The sequence below is a fragment of the Chiroxiphia lanceolata genome, chromosome 11, assembly GCF_009829145.1.
Source record: "Chiroxiphia lanceolata isolate bChiLan1 chromosome 11, bChiLan1.pri, whole genome shotgun sequence".
Taxonomy (NCBI): Eukaryota; Metazoa; Chordata; class Aves; order Passeriformes; family Pipridae; genus Chiroxiphia; species Chiroxiphia lanceolata.
Genome location: NC_045647.1, coordinates 2,043,785 through 2,061,868, shown reverse-complemented (window position 1 = coordinate 2,061,868; position 18,084 = coordinate 2,043,785). Strand labels below are relative to the sequence as shown.

The following is an 18,084-nucleotide window of genomic DNA, read 5'->3' as shown; positions in this document are numbered from 1 at the left end:
TGGATTACATAAGGTAGGTAAGTAAATCCCAAACAGAAACCCAGGCTGTCTCGAACCCAGCTCATCTGAGATGGAACAACAGACAGAAAGGAAAGACAGGTTGCAATGCTGGGCTTGGATTTTCAGAATTGCTAAAGTTGCCCACCAAAGAGGGGCCCAGCTCGTTGCAGCTCAGGCTCTCCAGAGCACCAAGGAGTCCTTGGCATGTTTCTGGAACGAGTGTTAAAAACTGCATTCCCAAGTTGTGTCTTTTTTAGGTGCAGTTGAGGGAGTTTATCTGTTTGTGCCATTTTCCTCTCTCTTTTTTCTTTCCTCCCTGCCCCTCGAGCTTTAATCCCTTGTGCCAGGGATCCCAAACAATCCCTCTTGTCCTTTTGCAGATGCTCCCAGTGATGTCAGAGGCAAGAGTCTGAGCCCCCTGTGACCTCCTGAACCAGTCCTGATGTCCCTGGGGAGCAGCCACTGGGCAGGGAAGTGCTCCTTTCTGAGCTTCCCCATCTCAACAGTATTCCCTCATCCCTTCTGGTAAGAAAACCAGGCAAAGCCCTTGTTTTATCCTGAAATGTGCTACCTGAGTGTAGAGAAATAGCAGACAAGGTGTCAGCTTTGCACACAACAGTAACCAACCTCTAACTATGCATCAGGTAGACAGTCAAACTAACCTTGTCCTAAATAGCCTATAAAATTCAGAGGGTTTGGGGTTTATAAAGTCCTGTAAATGACAGAGATGTTTTCCCACATCCAAAATTGGTGCTGTAGTTACTAAAAAGCAGGATGTGGGTACCTCTGAGCAGTGCAGGGGACACTGTATGTCATCCATGGCCTGGCCACCCCACACCCAGTTCCCACACAGGAGTGGCCTGGCTGCACCCTCAGGGCTCACCCAGAGCACAGACAGCCCTGCCTTTAGCAAGGAATTGCATTTCCATGGAGATTTTCCAGATTGAAATTCAGACTGTTTATTACAAAGTGTATCAGTGATGCCAAACGTGGATCCCACTCTCATGCTGGACTTGCTACAGCACCAGGGATGAGAGCACTGGGAGGCTTCACATCTTCTTTAATTCTTTTCCTAATGTTTGGCCCACCTTGGTCACCAGCAGGACCATGGCTGGGTGCCTTGCTGCCATTCCCAGGGCCGTGCCAAGTCCCACTTTGCATTTTGCATCTCGAGTTGTCAAAGTTAGTTAAAACAAATATCCAAAAGATTAAACTGCCAGCCAGAAAAAAAAAAAAAAGCCATTAGCTCTTTTCCAGACTGTTTTCCCTACACAGCCCTTGTGCCATGTGCTTATATCCTGTTTCAACCAGGACTTCGTGTTCAGCAGCTCATGGAAGCAAGTGGAAGCAAGTCCTCCTTCCTGTTGGGAATGTGGACACGTGGAGGTGACATGGAGCAGCCTCTCAGAAGACAGAGTCATCCAGAGCTCTGCAGTAGAGATCTTCAGCCAAGCTGCTGAACTCGGTCTCCGTGTCGCTGGTGCAGGTCCGGGCCCTCTGGAATGCAAACCCCTGTGAGGTGGGAGCTGGGGCTGCTCAGGGCTGGGGCAGAGGTCATGGGAAACATCCTGCTTCAAGCTGGTGCATTTAAAGAGGGATTCACACCCAGTGTTTTGTGAGGTCAGAGCTGAGAAAGAGCACTGGGTTCAACAGGAGAATTCTCACACTCCTGCTGAAGTTCTTTCGGGGTTGCTCATCACTCTGTACCTTGGGCCAGCAGCCCCCTGCACCAGGTTCCCATTTGGGTATGTTTTACAAACCCCTGCACCCACAAATTCCCCATGTTTACACAATCCCATTGGCCACAGCAGCTACCAGACACCCCTCTGTAGTCAGGGACAAAGAGCCCCAGAAGGAGCTGAAGGGCACAAAATCACACAATCACTAAGGCTGGAAAAGACCTCCAAGATCATCAAGTCCAACTTTGACTGACACCACCATTCCCACTAAATCCTATTGTGAAGTGCCACATCCACTCAGCTTTTGAACTCTTCCAGGGGTGGTGACTCCACCACTTCCCTGGGCAGCCCTTCCAGGGCCTGACCACCCTTTCAGGAGCAGGGTCTGAGGTGTGAAGTTTGGTCTGAATTCTCCTGAATACACAGCAGCAAAGCCCAGTGTTGGGGCCATGACCTGAGCCCTCAGCACTGAGCAGAGTTGCACAAGTGCAGGGCTGGGGTGACCTGCAGAAGGAAGCAGAAGCTGAGCAGTAGTTTTGCTGCTGGGAAGCCCTCAAGGGCAGCAGAGCAGCTCCTGGGGGATGAGCAGGTTCCCACGGGCCACGTGGCCACCACGCTGCAGGGCTTTCATCACCTCACCCTCTTGTTTACGCTGCAAATTTAGGAACTGAACGTCCACAACAAACAGCTCTGAGGGTTTCACTCTCCCTGGTGACCTCAGCACAGACCAGGGTCATGTCCTCACCTCTCCTTGCTGGTGCCACTGCCCTTGTGGCCACAGTACCAGGTGAAAGCCTCTGGCTGGTATCACCTGCTCACACCCAGCTCCCTTTAAGTAAAGAGACAACTAAATATAAAGCAGTTCTGATGATGATGATGTGAAACAGCCTTTGCAAACTCCCATTTTCCAGCTGCAGCATTAATATTTGCTATTTCTCATCTTCTTATTTGTGATGCCCCAAGTCATGTTATTTTACACCCATGGTTTAATTAAAAACAAACATTATAAGATAATCTTTTAAGCCCGTTTCCTTGACCAGATCATGGTGTAAGAACCATATCCAAAAAATCAAACCCCTTTTTTAAGGGGACAAATGAAAATCAAGTTACTGAGCTGTGCTTCCCATGGGCAGACAATGAGGGGTTTTATCTTATCTGTAAGGCAAATGTATTTATCAGAAGTAACAGCGAACGTAATAAGGCTTAAGTCGAGCTTAACAGTGGGAGCAAAACATTTCAGATTGCTAGGTTTAACAAAATAGCTCTCCAGGAGTCACCCTCCAGTCCCTGCATTTCCCTACAAAAGGCAGAGCCAGAGGTATGGAACATGTGCCTGAAATCCCCTGCATATTAACAAAGCACTTCATCCTTTTGTTCATTTTTAACCCTTCCCAAAACACAGCATCTACAAGCAAGGCCAGATCCAGGGCTACAACGGACTGGGACCTGTCCCTGGCAGAGGAGGTGGCCACACAGCCAGGTCAGAACCCACCTCAGCAGTTAGGATTACAAAAAGAGCCTTGGGAATTACTGAATTCCATGGATAACCGTGTTATTCTCATAGCAGAGGACATAAGCCTTGTTCCACTAACTGCACCCATGAATTTCCCCCTTGGCATGCTTTGCCCAACACACTCAACCAGGGAGCCCACATTTACTACGGACATTAGAAATTCCAAGAGGTCAAAAGGCTTTAAGTGGGCAGGAAGAAGCTCCCTGGTTTAGTGGTGTCAGGTCAAAGGCTGCACTTATGATCCTGGAGATCTTTTCCAACCTTAATGATTCTGTGATTCTGTTTGCTCCCAGCCTTGGAGGGAAAGAGCAGCACACAGACACAAGCATTCCTTCTAGTTAAAAAAAAAGAAAAAGTGACTAAAATGGTTTTTTACCTCGTAGTCAACTGGGAAGGGATCTGGGAATTTGTTGCTGGGTGTTGGGATTGGTGGAAACAGTTTGATCCAGACACGGTTTCTGCAAAAAACAGCAGCGGAGGGATGTGAAAGAGCTGCTTTCTCTGATGGATGATGTATCCAACAAGCAGAACATGTTTAGCCCCAGGAGAAGACATGTCTCCTCACCCACTAGCCTTCCTGCCCCCCTCCCATTCCATCACTGGCATCTGACAGCAGCAGCGGGTTCAGAAGGGGTCACAGTCGTGGATAATGGTCCATCAGTGGACACCCTGGGGACCAGACAGGTGTCTTGTTCCTCATTTCTGGGCCCTGGGGACATGTGGGTGACAAGGAGGAGATGGGCTGATGCTCTCCCCCATCAGCCTCTCCCATCACAGCCGTAGCTGGTCCGATCCAACGGGGCATTCCCGGGGCTTTTAGCGACAACAGGCCTGTCTGGGAGAGAAATTAATTGCTCTGATCTGTCTGTTCATGCTCATGTTCCTCCCAAGGGCTGTGTTGTCATGTACCTTGTTTGGACAGTCAAGACAAGCTGCCTCTTGCTCAGACTTTGGTTTCTGGACATAAACTGCCTGTGTCTCGTGGCAGGAGAGCAACTACAAATAATTGTGTGCCGAGGGAACGAGGAGGAGGCAGGAAAGGCCCCAGAGGTGGCTGGCAGTAAATGGTTCTGCTGAGTGGTGTAATAACTCATCCTACTAACACCCTCTGAGATCCCCTTCCCTGCCTGACACTCCCCAACCTGGCCCAGCACACAGACACTGGTATTTTTGGGATAGCAGGTGCTACAAGGGAACTTTTCCTTGTCTCTGCTACATCCCAGAGCACAGCCCTCACACTTCAGTCACCACAAAAGCACATTCACTGCCTCCACCCCTGCATAGCACCATGTCCAAACAGGGCCAGATAGGATATAGAACTGAGTTCCAGAATAGGAACTCAGCCTGAGTGAAGACTACAGGATTCAGTCCAGGATTAGCATCCAGGGGCTGTTCTGTGGGACATCCTGATATCCATGAAGCAGAGATGTGGAGCTGATGGGACCAAGGGCAGATCTGCTCCTCTGCCCTGTTTATTTTGTGACAACTCTCCTGGCTGATGTCTGGTTAGTTCACTGCTTGTGTTCTCAGGACTATTCTTCCAAAAGCTTCCTGAGTTCCCAGAAGTGGGAATATGGGAAGGAAAAGCAGGTGTGAGGTGTTTTGGGGAGATATTGTTGAAATGCTGAACACAGGGGGCCACTGTTGGGTGCAGAGGACAAGCCAGGCTGTTTGGTCACCACCAGTGGAGTGGGACAGTGAGGTGGCTGCTGGTGTAACTCAGGAGTGGGGCAGGATGAGTGCCAATATTATTACTCCAGCACCTGGCATCATCTCCATTCTTCCCAGACTTCTTCCTCAGGGTCTTGTGCCCACAGCCAGGTCAGCTTTGCAGGCACTGTTGTGTTCACAGCCCCTACACTTGATCAGCTCCCCCAAACTTTTCAGAAGGGCTGGAGGCCCATTTCAGTGCATCTCATTCCAGCCCTGATTTCTGCCATTGCTGTGCAATGTACCCACCAAGGTTTGGCTTTATCTGGGGTAGGCACATTCCCGGCTGTGCTGTTTGTCAATGAAAAATTTTGATGGAGCCATACCAAAATTATTTATTGAGTCAGCAGAAAGCATAAGGTACATGTCACTTCTGGAATAGAAACATTTAAGGAGGGGTGACAAACACCCCAAAGAAGTGAGGCAGAAGCACATTTGTGTCCATGGGGGGGCCCTCAGGTGCAAGAGACTTTGCAATGAGGCCTTGGTGGGCTGGTGACAGTGGTGCCCTCACAATGGTCCTGGTCTTTTTTGCAGGTTACTGAAAAGGTGGAGTCATGTGTTAAATATCTTATCACAAAACATGTCCCAGGTCTCCACAGAGGTGAGAGCAGGGCCCTTTCCATCAGCAATACTGGGACCTCCAGGCTTTGGACACACCCCACGGGACGCTCGTGCCTTAAGTCAGCATTTCAGAGCCTCCAGTTACTGTCTGTCTCTCTGAAATTTGTCACTTTTCCCACAGGCTGTGGCATGAAAAGGCCAAAGATAAGCAAAGAGGAATAGGTAAGAGTTCAAGTTCTTCTTTTCCCTTTTCTAACTGCCACAATGACATTGATGAAATATTTATTTTCAGTGTATGTCTGAGTGCCTGTTTTAGTGTTCTGCCTCTCCTGGGATTCCCTGTGGCATTTTTCCAGACGTGACTGGTGTCTGCTGGTGGTGGATTGGTGTGAGGTGCAGAAGAGGGAGGGATGACCACACTGATTTTGGGGTGTGGAGGGTGCTCCCTGTCCTCATGGCAACCACGTGGAGTTACCACCTACCCCCTCCAGGAGCAAACATTATTCCAAGGCCCAGCCTAGGGAAGCACAGAAGGGGCTCACTCACAAAGACAGGGGGCAAACTAGGAAAACATCCAACTGTGCTTTTTATCAAGACAGGAGCTCCACCAGCTACTGCAGGTAAGTGAAGGGAAAAGCCAATCCAAGCAGTCCCAGAGGGCTGCTCTGCCTTGCAGCACTCCTCCCAAGCCATGGGTTTTATCTCTGAGGCCTGGCAGGGCACAGACAAATTTATAGGACTCTTTGCTGTAATGGAATTCCTTATAACGGCTTCAAATCACAGAAAATTTGAACTGATTCCGTGGCTGGAATTGCATGGGACACTTCATGAATTTTCAGGAGCAGTAAAAACTGACAGCACTAATGGAACCATGATCTAGGGAGCCTCCTCTATTTTTCTTTTTTTTAATATCTGCAGATACAACAATGAGCAGGATACACACAGTGTTTCATCTTCTTACTCTTCCCACCTCCTCCCAGGGCAGGCTGGGGGATTAGAGAAGGAGGAAGGGTGGAATAAAGCCAGCAGCTCCATGAAACTCAGTGCAGCAGGCAGGGAACATTTTAATCACGTTGACAAAGGTGGAATGCAATGAGCCTTTGGGTGCTAGAGGATTATAGACTAGAAACTCCTGGAAGTAACCAAGCAGCTGACGCTGGAAAAGCTTACATTTGCCTAATGGATTAAAATCATAAAATAAATTAGTGCAGCTTCTCCAAGTTGGTCCTTAAGTCTTCCCCTGTACCTGTTTCTCCTCTGTATCTGCTCCAGGATCTCCAAAGGGGGTAACTATAATACCCAAATACTTGCAGAACTTGCAGAAGATGGAGCAGTGTGACTGCTGCTGACTGGGGCTGCTGTTCTGCTGTCCCAAACTGAGAAGAGAGAGATGAAGAGGATGGTGCTGGGGCAGTGGAGGACCTCAAGCTACAGGTCAATCCAGACAAGAATCAGGGATGTAAGTAAGAGCAGTTTGGGGGTTTTCACCAATACATCAAGGCTGCATAGTGGGGATAAGTGTGTGTGACACAGAACAAGAATAGACTGTCTGGGGAGTGAAATCTGTCTTGTTCCCAAAAAGATTGCTTGCTGAGACCTGTCTGCTAATTAACTTACCTTAAGAACAGGTTACACAGACACCAGACACTTGAGGGAGAGGCAATAGCAGTGATTCTTTTGTAATATTCCTGTAGACAAGACTTTTATTTGATAGAGGAAAGGTGGTATTGAAAGGAATATAGTCAAGGACACGTCAGGATGACCAATAAATTAAAAGGCACTAAAGAAATGAGTAAGAAATTAGCAGAGTTGAGGAGAGCACTTCCATTACTGGGAGCTGGGTTTATTGTGGACCGATAATTGCTGCTTGCTGCATGTTTCAGGGGAGAAGCTTCTAATTACATCAATTCCTTAATTCATCACTTATGATTTGACTTGTCACAGCAACAGGAATCCAAAGTGTACCTGGGCTTCTTCACAGCACAGTTTGGGGAGTTTGGTTATATGGCCTCTGGCTTTGCTACATGGCATCCAGAGCCTCTGTGTAATTAAAAATAAACTAAATAAATAGCTCAAATACTGAAAGCAAACAACAGTGCTCTGTACATTTTGGCCATGAAAGATGCTCCCAGCAGCTTTCACCAGGGATTAACAGAGTCCTCCTGGGGAAATCACTGACCCAACCAGGCATTTAAGTGAAGAAATGAGATAAGGACAAATAGATTTTTCATAAGTCCACCTCACTCAGTGTATGGGTTTGTTGTTTAAGATTAAATTGAATAACCCTCTTGCCCCACCAATGCTGAATGTTATTATTGATATTAACTTAATGAGGCTGATTATTACTCATTCAGTATTTTTGCTTTGTATAATTATGCCTGAATGCCAAACTCAGTGCTCTTTCTTATCAGTAAGCAAAATTTGTACCATCCCCCCACACTTGTTGAACACCTTGTCCTTAGTTACACTGTAATTAAAAAGAAGATGAGGGTACTTACATTTTGCATATTAAAGCAACAAGCAGGAATGTGCAGGACGTGGACACACAAAGCACAGCAAGAATCCAGGCCACAGAATTCTCCAGTTTGTTTTGCCCTGAATTTCAAGGGAGAAAAAGAAACAAAAGATATTATTTTAGTGCAGATTATTTTAAGCACATTCTTCTAAAATATTTCATCAGCTGTTTCATGTGATTGTGTTCAGGTCACAAATTACCATGCAAATGATGAAGGCTCAGTATGTAGAATAAAAAATGCTACACCAGAGCTTCAAGAAGAGTTTCCATGAAGTGACTTTCCAATTTCAACACTGAATTTCTGTTATTTTGACATGAAGGAGAGAACAATCCAAGAAATATGAGGGGCCAGGCCCACCAGGGTGGGGTCCATCAGCTGCCATCCTGAGACACGCAGTGCCCCAACGGGGACTCAGCAAAGACACTGCTGGCTGATAAACTCGGGCACAAACTGCTTGTTTTCCATCAAACCATTCTTCATTTCTGCTAATCCTTTCTAGCCAGGAACTGGATTTCTCTGGCTCCCTAAATTTACCTGTGAAAAAGACACTGAACCCCCCAGTTTTCAGCAGGTTGCTGATACATTTCCTCAGGGATTTCTCTGTGAGCAGAGTGCAGGTATTTCTATCAAGATGTTTCTGTTTGACAAAGGCATTGTCTAGTGACCACCACCATCAGTCTGTGCCACATTTGGCCACATGACAAAAGGATTTCCAGTGAACTGTGTTTTCAAAGGGCTGCCAAGTCCGTGTGTGCTCCCGGATCGGATCGAGGTGTCAGCGCTGCCATCGCCAGGTAATGGGAAGGACAGAAATCAGCCACTGCAGGGATCGGGTTTATTGGGGCTGGAGACACCACAATAATCAGTTGTGGCCAGATTTGTTTCTGAGAATGAAGAGCTGAGCCTGCTGGATCCACCAAGGGCTGTGGTGGCACGGCAGCCCCTGGGTGACACCGTGAGCAGCCTGTGTGACCCACCCTGCACCCCACCCTACCCTGGCAGGGGTGCACAGCCAACCTTGCAATTACAAACCACCCTGGCAGGGGTGCACAGCCAACCTTGCAATTATAAACACGTCAGGAGGGTTTCTTTTGTCTCCAGGGTTACCACTGCTCTCTCAAGAAAATAAGATTTAGGATGTGAGTGTCACCAAGTTACACTTCGGGTAAGTCTTGAGGGTGACTGGGGGAGCAAACTCTGGAAATGGGTTAAAGTCCTTTAAGTTTTTAGAGATGTCCACACAACACATGGACTGGAGGGAACAGGTGACACTTCCTCAGAGCCACAGAACAAATTAACAGCAACACTAACCAGACTGGCTGGAGCACATCCTGAAACCCAACGACTTATGCAGGAACCTGCACTGTGTCAATGAACTCCAAGCCTCTGAAACCCCTTTTTTGTAACAAAAAATGAAGTGGGTGACCTTGGATTTCAGTAAGTTTTTATGGAAGACTAACTTTTTTTTACCATCAGAATGGATTTTCCGTGTCTGCTACGTGAGCCAGGTGGGAAGTTCAAGGGGATGTGTCAGAGAAAGGAGGCAAAACAGCTGCAGATCTGCACTCACTAGAAAACAGATCTGAGGGGGGGAAAGTGTAGTAAACAGGAGAGTGTAAGAGGCTTTTTCTAAGTGGAAACAAGGAAGTGAAGAAACTCCAGATAAGAGCAAAGGAGGATGTCTAAGAACAAACAGTTGATAACGTGCCGTGATAAAGAGACTGTTGTTGGCAGAACAAGTTCTTCAGCAAGAAGGAAATGCAGAACAAAGTGGGGCAGATGAGCACGTTCCAAAGATGCTCTTTTTTCCCCTCAAAATTGAAGAGTTCAGAGAGCTCCATTAAATTATAGTTGACATGATGGCTCGTGAACATCACGATGCATGGCAAAGAAAACTAAAGAAGTTACTGGTAAAAGCTAAAGAAGTTACTCAGTTAAAAAGCAATTTTAAAACATACACAGGTAAAAGCGAAGTGCTGTACACAAAAAACCTTCATATTTCCAAAAGTTTGTTTAAGTAGGTGTTTTTAAATTTTTAATGGAACAAGGATTTAAATCCCCTGAGCATTAACAAGTCAGTTTTTTCCTCCCAATGCCCATTTTCCTGCTTTTCTGTTAAAATTCCCTGGTGTAACTCATGATCAGGCTTCCCAGCAGTGTAATAACAGTCACTACAAGTGTGTCATTCTTACCAACATAAATAACTTCACTCCAGTCACTCCAAACTCCTCTCATACACCACGTGTGATGATTAGCTCTGATCTGGATGGAATATCTGCTGGTGACATCAATCCTCAAGCGGAATTTGTTTGAGGATAATTTCAATATCTGATAGGAAAACAACATTGTGCCGTTATAGATCCCTAAACAATTCAGAAAATTGATCACTTTTATTTTTTTGGCTTTTAAAACTGCTCCACAAGATTAACTCTGAGCTTCTGGCCTTGTTTTCGAGGTAAAAATTTCTATTTTTATAGGTGTAACTTCTCTCATAACTGACCAATATTTCAGGGCAAATTCTTGGAAGAGGTCTCATTTTTACATTCTTCCTTAAGACACTTTAGCAGGATTTTCAGGGTGGTAAAAACTGTTCTGAACCCAGAAGCATGAAAGTGAATAACTCCAATTTTGTCCTCCTGCTTTCCCAAGTCTCTTGGGGATAGTTTGTTGCAGACATAAAACAGGAAAAATATAAAACCTGGTGAGACTTTGGTTTTGTTGTGTTTCCCATCACAAATGGGAACCAGTTTCACCAGAAGTCCATAGTTTCAAAAATGTAATAATTGCAGGTTTTACTTTTAAATGTTTAAATTTTGTAACTGATCCGTGGATTTGAAGACTTTTTCACCCTAAAGGCAAATTGCAGCTCTCCAGGACAGGAATGCTGGATAATACTGGAGTGGCAGAGGAGCAATTACCTGCTTGTTACCTGACTTCAGGTTGATGAGGTAAAATTCATATTCAAAACATTCCTCGTGGAAAAGAGAAATTGGCTTCTCCCAAGTGGCCAGGAGATCATTTTCCTCCAAGGATACAGTGATATTTCTGGGAACATTCACTTTCTCTACAAAAGAAAACTCTCCTGGTAAGTTACTTATAGAGCAAAGTTTAAATACTGACAGCTGGAGCATTTTAAAACCTGATGGTGTTTCCAAGTAGCACCTATAATTCTTGAATTTATTTCACCTTTTGGGTAGAAAAGATAAGGATTTAGGTGGAATAACTACTTAGCAGAAAATAGTTATGGGAAAACAGTTTGGAAAGTCCACTTAAAGTTTTGGACAACTAGATTATGGGGAGAGGAGGGGATTTATTAAATTAATTCTCACAAAAGCATTAAATTAATGATAGAAGTGTTAGAAAAACTTCTTTTCAGAAAAAAAAGCAAACAGGTATAGCCAGGAAAGTCACTGAAAATGGAATCAGTTCAAAGGAATGGATCAGCAGCTATTAGGGAGATGATTTCTAAGAAAAAAATATGTGAATTTTTCTCTTAGTTAAGCCATGAGAAAGGGAAATATTGTCTGTTCACAAAAAAAAAGGGCATTGAACTAATGAAGGAAAATAAATTATTTGTGTAGATGGAAGATGATGGACAGTCATGGCTGAAGTTGTCCTTTATTTGACAGTATAATGCCTTTCTTTAAAAGAACATGGTTATCTTGAGCATCATGTTCTTTTGCCTTTTAAAGAAAGGCTGCAAAATAAAGGGTAGTAAAAACCGTTTTTTAAGGTATATTGAATACATCAATTGCAAATTAATATTAGAAATAGTACTTTTGCTAAAAAACCAGCATAACTCTCTTTTCTAGCTCTTACTTTTGTCATTCTATAATTTAAAATAAATCATTCAAATCAAATTTAGTTAAAACAATCCAGTTCTCTCTTATAATCTCTTCCAATTTCATTAAGATGTCTGTACAAAACCAGCAGTTCATCTTCATCAGGAATAATTGAATCCAGCAGTATTTTCACACAAATCTTTTGATAATCCTGGTAGGCATCTTTAATATATATTTTTTTAAATGTATTAAACTCACCAATGGCATTTGGGTTAAATAACTGCTGAAAAGGCTTGATTGCAGCACATTTGCTGGACCCATTAATGTGGATTACGAGATCATCAACCTCCTGGGGATCAATGTGAGTCCCTGGAAAGCTGCAGCCAGAATTCCTGTCCAGCTTGTCTTTGGCATAACGGTGACATTCCTCAGTGTGGTTCTTGTACCTAAATTCAAACGCCTGTGAGACGTGATGCCCTTAAAGAAATCCTCTGCTGAGTGAAAAGGGGGGAAACACCAACCTGTAAAACAGAAAGTACTCGGTATCTCGTGGTGCCCCTGGGCCAGGAAGCCAAGAGCAGTGCAGAGAGACAGTCCCAGAAATGGTGAGGTGAGTGACACAGGACAAATTGGTGACGGATGTCCCCGGAGCACCTGGAGAGTCAAGGAATTACAGAGCAGAAGGAAAATCTTATTGCGAAAATCAGAAGAAATTCATGCTGCTAAAACACTCTGAATCCAGCCTTTGGCCCGTTATATCCGTGTCTGTTGTTCCAGTTCTCTTCCATGTCACTCTTGGTTAGGGATGGATGGAGATTCCCAATCCGTGTAAGTACAGCTGTGCTACACAGCACCATTATAAATGTAATGTGCAATAAGGCAACAATATCCTAGAGTGCACCACAGTAGGTGATCTCAGCCTTAGCAAGGAATTTTTAGAATATTTTATATGTGTTATCCATTTTCTGCACCTCCAGATTGTCCTGGAGATTAGAATAGAAAGGCCTGGACTAAACCCTTTTGTAAGATCAGTGCAGCAGGTAGGGGGCAAAATGTTGAGTTTTTTTAAGTATTAAACTTTCCGCCCTTTGATGTCTGGGGCAGAACACAAAATGCAGACCTTCCCTGGGTTTCTCCTTACCTGGCAGAGGTGGGAGGTTTCCCTGCACCCACTGACTTCTCATCTGAAGGTCACTGTGGAGAAGCCACGTCCGGACGCGTGCGGAGAAGCCGTCGTGGAGCGCGACCGTTCGGACACTGTGGGTCTTCCTGGTGTCATACTTGGAATAAAAAGTATCAAATAAGCATCCCACGGGATGGAAGCTGAAATAAGGCACCTGCAAAGACTGAGCCAGACATTAAGTTGACCTGAATGTGGAACCTGTACTTAAAACCGGTATCATCATCATCCCCTCAAGGTGAACCCTGCAGGGAAAGCCAATTCCCAGGCTAATCCTCGTCCCAGCAGAGCTGTGTCTGTAAGGAAAGCTCAAAGGGAATCTCTCCAGTGCTCAAAGTTTAGGTGTAAGAGAATAACAGGAATTTAGCCTTCTCAGGATACTTGTTTTATTTCTCTTACCTCTTCAGGCACAGGGCTGAGGATTTTCACATCGTATCTAACGGTGTCGTTTTTTTGGTCTTGAGCAGGGTTTGGTTCCCAGTGTAACAGGACTTGTGCTAATGCAGAGACTGTAAGGGTGAAGTTAACAGGTGGGAAAACCTGAACTGGAAGGGAGAAAACAAAAATATTCATGGCATACTAATGCAGTGAATTGTTTAGAGTGAGACCTGTTTGCAAGCAGTGAGAAAGACAAGCGAGTAATCTAATTTCCATTTCATATTTTCTCAACAGCTTCTTATAAAATGTTTTTAATATTTGAAAAATATCTTTAAATAACCAAAACCTCGTCAAATAAGAGTTTACTTAAAACTTGGCTTTAAAAATGGATGTTTACGACAGTTTGAACTTGAAAATGAGTATGATATGTCACATTTGGTTGTTAATTAGGTTCAGGTTTTTCATCCTGGTCCTCACGGCCACACAGACATATAGAAACAGGGCTGATGGAGGGTACAAACAATTCTCACCCACAGAAGCTTCCAGAGGAGCATAACATAGGGGACTTTCTAAGAGGAGGTTGACAGCCACAAAAGTAGAACCAAAATGATGAACAGAGGAATTAAGCACAAATGGAAGAAAACATAGAAGGATGAGAATGATAATTTAGAATGACAGGGCAAAAGGGATTCCTGGAGCTCCCATGGAAATGAGGAGGGTCTCCTGCTGGGGGAAATGTTAACAAAGAAATAGCAAGGCAGGGAAATAATCAGTGTGTTCCCCTCCAGTTCTTCAGAGCCTGCCCTCCCTTATTTGCCATCTCCAAGGCAGTTGAGGGCCATCAGTACCTCTGGAAGTGTTCAGGGCCAGGGTGGATATGGCTCTGAACACTCTGGTCCAGTGGAAGGTGTCCCTGCCCATGGCAGGGGGTGGAATGGGAAGAGATTTAAGATCCCTTCCAAGACAAAACACTCTGGGATTCCATGATCAGCCCCCACTTCTCCCATAATTTCAACCTTTGATAACCATGAATTCAGTGTTCAAGCACACACCTTCCATCAGGAAAACCGTCCCATAAAGGCTCAGAAAACCAGAACAAACCATCCTGAAGTGCCCAGCCCAGAGGACAGTGGCACAAGGAGCATCTCCATGGTTTTTCCCTCTCAAAGCCAAACAGTCCTCAGGCAGTGGCTGGGAGCAATGTGGGATAGGATACAACTGTCCCAGAAGGCATGTTATCCATGATCCAGTACTCATGGCATGCCATGGACTCTGTAGAACAGTGACCAACACATAGAGGGCATTTGGACACCCTGTGGTGCTAAAGCTGCATGTTGGCAGAAGGAAAACACCTCACCTGGTGCAGCTTGGGGTGTGTTGGGCTGAACTGAGTGGGTTGTCCAAAGGAGGATCAGACAAACTTGCATCCTGCTGGCCTTCATCTCTAGCTGGTGAAGAAGCACGGCCAGGCATCAGCAGAGGGGCCTTGGCACCATCTTACAGAGCCTGGGAGCAAAAAGTGAACACGATCCTAAGGGTTAAGCACTCAAAAAATATCCACGGGATCAAAAGAATGAAACTGCAGGGATAGAGCCCTCTTTCCTTGCAGGAAAATGCTTCTTGTAAGAGCTGAATTTAATGTAAGTACCACCAACACATTTCATTTTGCTCCCTTTGCCTCTCCCAGCCCTCTCTGAAAATGCTGCTGGTTTCAAACCCTGTCATGTGGGGATGTTCAGAGCAGTCACAGAATTAGAGCATTTCTCCACGGAGAGGAGTGTGTTGGGTTCAGGTAGATTGGCTTTCAGCAGAGTCCCATTTCCTCCAAGAACAGAAATAACCATATTTTTAGCTGCCACTAGATATAAAATAGCTCCTTACTGGAATTTACTTTCTAGCTGCTATTTCAGTAAAGCTCTCTAAAGATGCAGTCAGTGCTCACCTCCAGGCTAATTCTTCAGGCTAATTATTGGGTGTAGGAGAAACTGTTTTGTTTGTTTCTCATTTAAATGAACAACTCTTTTTAACGCTTAAAACCAGCACGTTCTCATGCTTCCTATGGGTTGTTTCATGAATTACTGGGAGGAAAAAAAAAATCTATGTGTAATCACTCATGTGTAACCCAAGATAAATATGGACATACACAACAACAGCTTTCCAAAATGTTCTTCCCGAAGAGAAATACGCCCTCCTGGCCCAATCTCACTCCTTCCCTGGGGCACTACAGCAATTGCTTGTATGGAAAACATAATATTTTCCAATGGTAATGAGCAGAGAAAGCATCTTTAACTCATCAGTTCTCCCTGAACCTCCAATGAATCACCCAGGGACTGAGTTATGACCCGATTGATCACAGTTGGAGCAATTCTGCTTTACAGTAACTATTTTTCAAAGTGGTGCATGAGTGCAGAGTTCCTTAAAGTGCCACATAATCTACAGTACAGTGTGTTTCTTAATGTCCAAGTCTCCTCATTATCTGTATTCACATTTTGTGTCTGTCTGCTTTTCTTCAAGCCCAAATGTGCACGAGCCCAGCTGAACCCCTGGAGTTTGCTAACGGATATTCCAGGGGAGCCAGGCTTGGATTTTATGTACACTGGCTGATGGGAAGACATTGTGATTCTTCCACAATGTAGTGACTCACAGATAATGGGATAAATATTCCTTACCACACACATCCGTGCCTGCACAATGCCCTCAGGACTATTTCCTAGGCATTACCATTCCTGAAAAATCTGTTCCTTTGGCTTTTTTCACTTGCACGACACGATTATGTTCTTCTGGAGGGCATTATGTGGACTGGACACAGGTTTACAAAGGCACCTGATCTGCCACTCCTATACTGCTTTCCTGAAAAAAACTCACTGAAAAAATGGATAGAACATGACACAGATTTCCAATATGCTTTTGAACAAATTACTGGCACCAGACTTTCTTTGCTGCTTCAAGAAACCTTAAGATTTATTCAAAAAATATTTAAAAATATATTTAAATTATTTTTAAAATGAAATCTTGAAAAAGCTTCACGTTTTACAGCTGCTTAGGCTTCACATCTACTGACTTGAATAATGTCAGTGCATTGGTTTCAGGCATTTAGCACAACTAGAAAAGCTGGCTGTCCCTTGGGTTTATTTAAAAGGGGGTTTGGCTGCCTAGAGATTTTTTTTTAACTTTGTTTTCAAAAAAGTAAGGGCTTTGATTCTTCCTGGGCACATTCTTTTCCCTGTACTTTTGAAAAGATCCTGAAGATCAGCTTTTCAAAGGTGTTTTTGCTGCCTAAAAGCTTGCACATATTAGACACAGATTTTCCGAGCAGCACATTACTGTTTAAAACTAGATATAAAATGTTCCTGTAATGCAGATTAGTCTTTACTTACAATCCTGTTCTTTTCAGTTTATCTTATCCTGTTTTGTTTGTAAAAACACTATTTTTTTTTTTAGTGTTGTCAAACTAAGACTTAAAACATAGCTTTTGGAAGAGATATTCCTGCAGCTGTGTAAGTCTACAACCTCTAAGAACACACTGCAGTCTGTGATACCCTCCCTGTTTCACGTGAGAAATTGCTGAAAAGATAAAAAAATAAGCATATGCAAATAAAAATGGCAACTGGAAGTCTACAAGAGGATTACACTCCTCACAAAAAATGGGTGTAGTAAGTTTTCAGGACAAATGGAAGGCTTGATTATGTTTTGGTTATATATAGTTAGAAGTAATAAGCAGAAGGTAAAGGGTATATTCTTTTTGTAGAGGCAATATACTCCTTTTAAAAGGACAGGAGAAACCCAAGCCATACAAAACAGCCTCTAGAAGGGAATGACTTTCTCCCTTACAGCTGCTGTGTCCCACTGCCTCACAAGCAATTGGGCAGAAGCAGATTCCAGATGCTTTTCCCAGTGTAAACCAAGTGAAAAGCAGGCCCTCTGCAGCCTTCAAAGCAAGCACAAGAGGACAAACTCAAACCACAACAGAAACCCAGGGGTTACCTGTGCACTCTCACAAGTCCTGTGAAGAGTCTGCTCCATTTGTTCAGTGTCCTCTGGGTCACCCCCCCGTGGGTTTCTTTTATAACTGCTGCCTTTCAAGTACAAATGTGATCCCCCAGAAGTGATGAGTGATGGCAGATAAGTCAGATAACCACGCACTGAAAAAGGGAACTAAGGATTGAGCACAGGATGGAACCTCCACACAAGCTCAGTGTTTAGCCCAGAAATGGGTTTACTCTATTTATGGAGGGTTAATTATATGCCATGGTCTGACAAATCTCTAATGACTTTGCAATGGCAAGAATGTGCTGACTGACTGCAAAGAAATAACCTGGAGTCACAGTGCTGATAACATGATTTGTTCTTCATGTAGAAAATCAAACCCAAACATATTTGGAAAACTGGGCAGGTTTTGTCCAATGTTTTACACCATCTTGTCCAATGCTCTTCCCATGTAGACACCAGTAGCATTTTGAGAAGTTACCAGTACCAAAACAGCACAGGTTCCTAACCTTGTGCTAGGAGCTGTAAGCTGTGATCCACTGGGTTGGATAACTTCTCTGTTGCCCAGAGAAGCTGTGGATGCCCCATCCCTGGAAGTGTTCAAGGCCACAATGGATGGGGCTCATGGGAGGTGGAACAGATAGGCTTTAAGGTTCCTTCCAACCCAAACCATTCCGTGATTCTCTGGCGGTAACACAGGCTCACAGAAAACAACCCAAGGGCCCAGGGAAGACCCTGCAGAAAGTGGGGCTGTGTGTGATGGAGTGACAGGAAG

At 44.5% G+C, this 18,084-nt stretch overlaps 1 protein-coding gene across 2 annotated transcripts; it reads right to left on the bottom strand.

Annotated features, from left to right (window-relative positions):
- Positions 1-963: 963 nt before the first annotated feature.
- IL5RA (interleukin 5 receptor subunit alpha) lies at positions 964-17,861 on the bottom strand. Of its 2 annotated transcripts, none has more exons than XM_032699181.1 (11): positions 17,307-17,861; positions 14,680-14,828; positions 13,344-13,489; positions 12,906-13,044; positions 12,286-12,418; positions 12,023-12,210; positions 10,901-11,046; positions 10,175-10,310; positions 7,965-8,061; positions 3,569-3,650; positions 964-1,497 (listed from the first exon to the last, which is right to left on the bottom strand). In XM_032699181.1, the coding sequence occupies exons 2-11, from the start codon at positions 14,762-14,764 to the stop codon at positions 1,405-1,407; spliced, it is 1,245 nt and encodes a 414-aa protein (XP_032555072.1). In that variant the 5' UTR covers positions 14,765-14,828; positions 17,307-17,861; the 3' UTR covers positions 964-1,404. The 2 variants fall into 2 exon arrangements, with proteins under 2 accessions (XP_032555072.1, XP_032555073.1); XM_032699182.1 differs by having other exon boundaries at positions 1,468-1,542.
- Between the last annotated feature and the right edge of the window lie 223 nt (positions 17,862-18,084).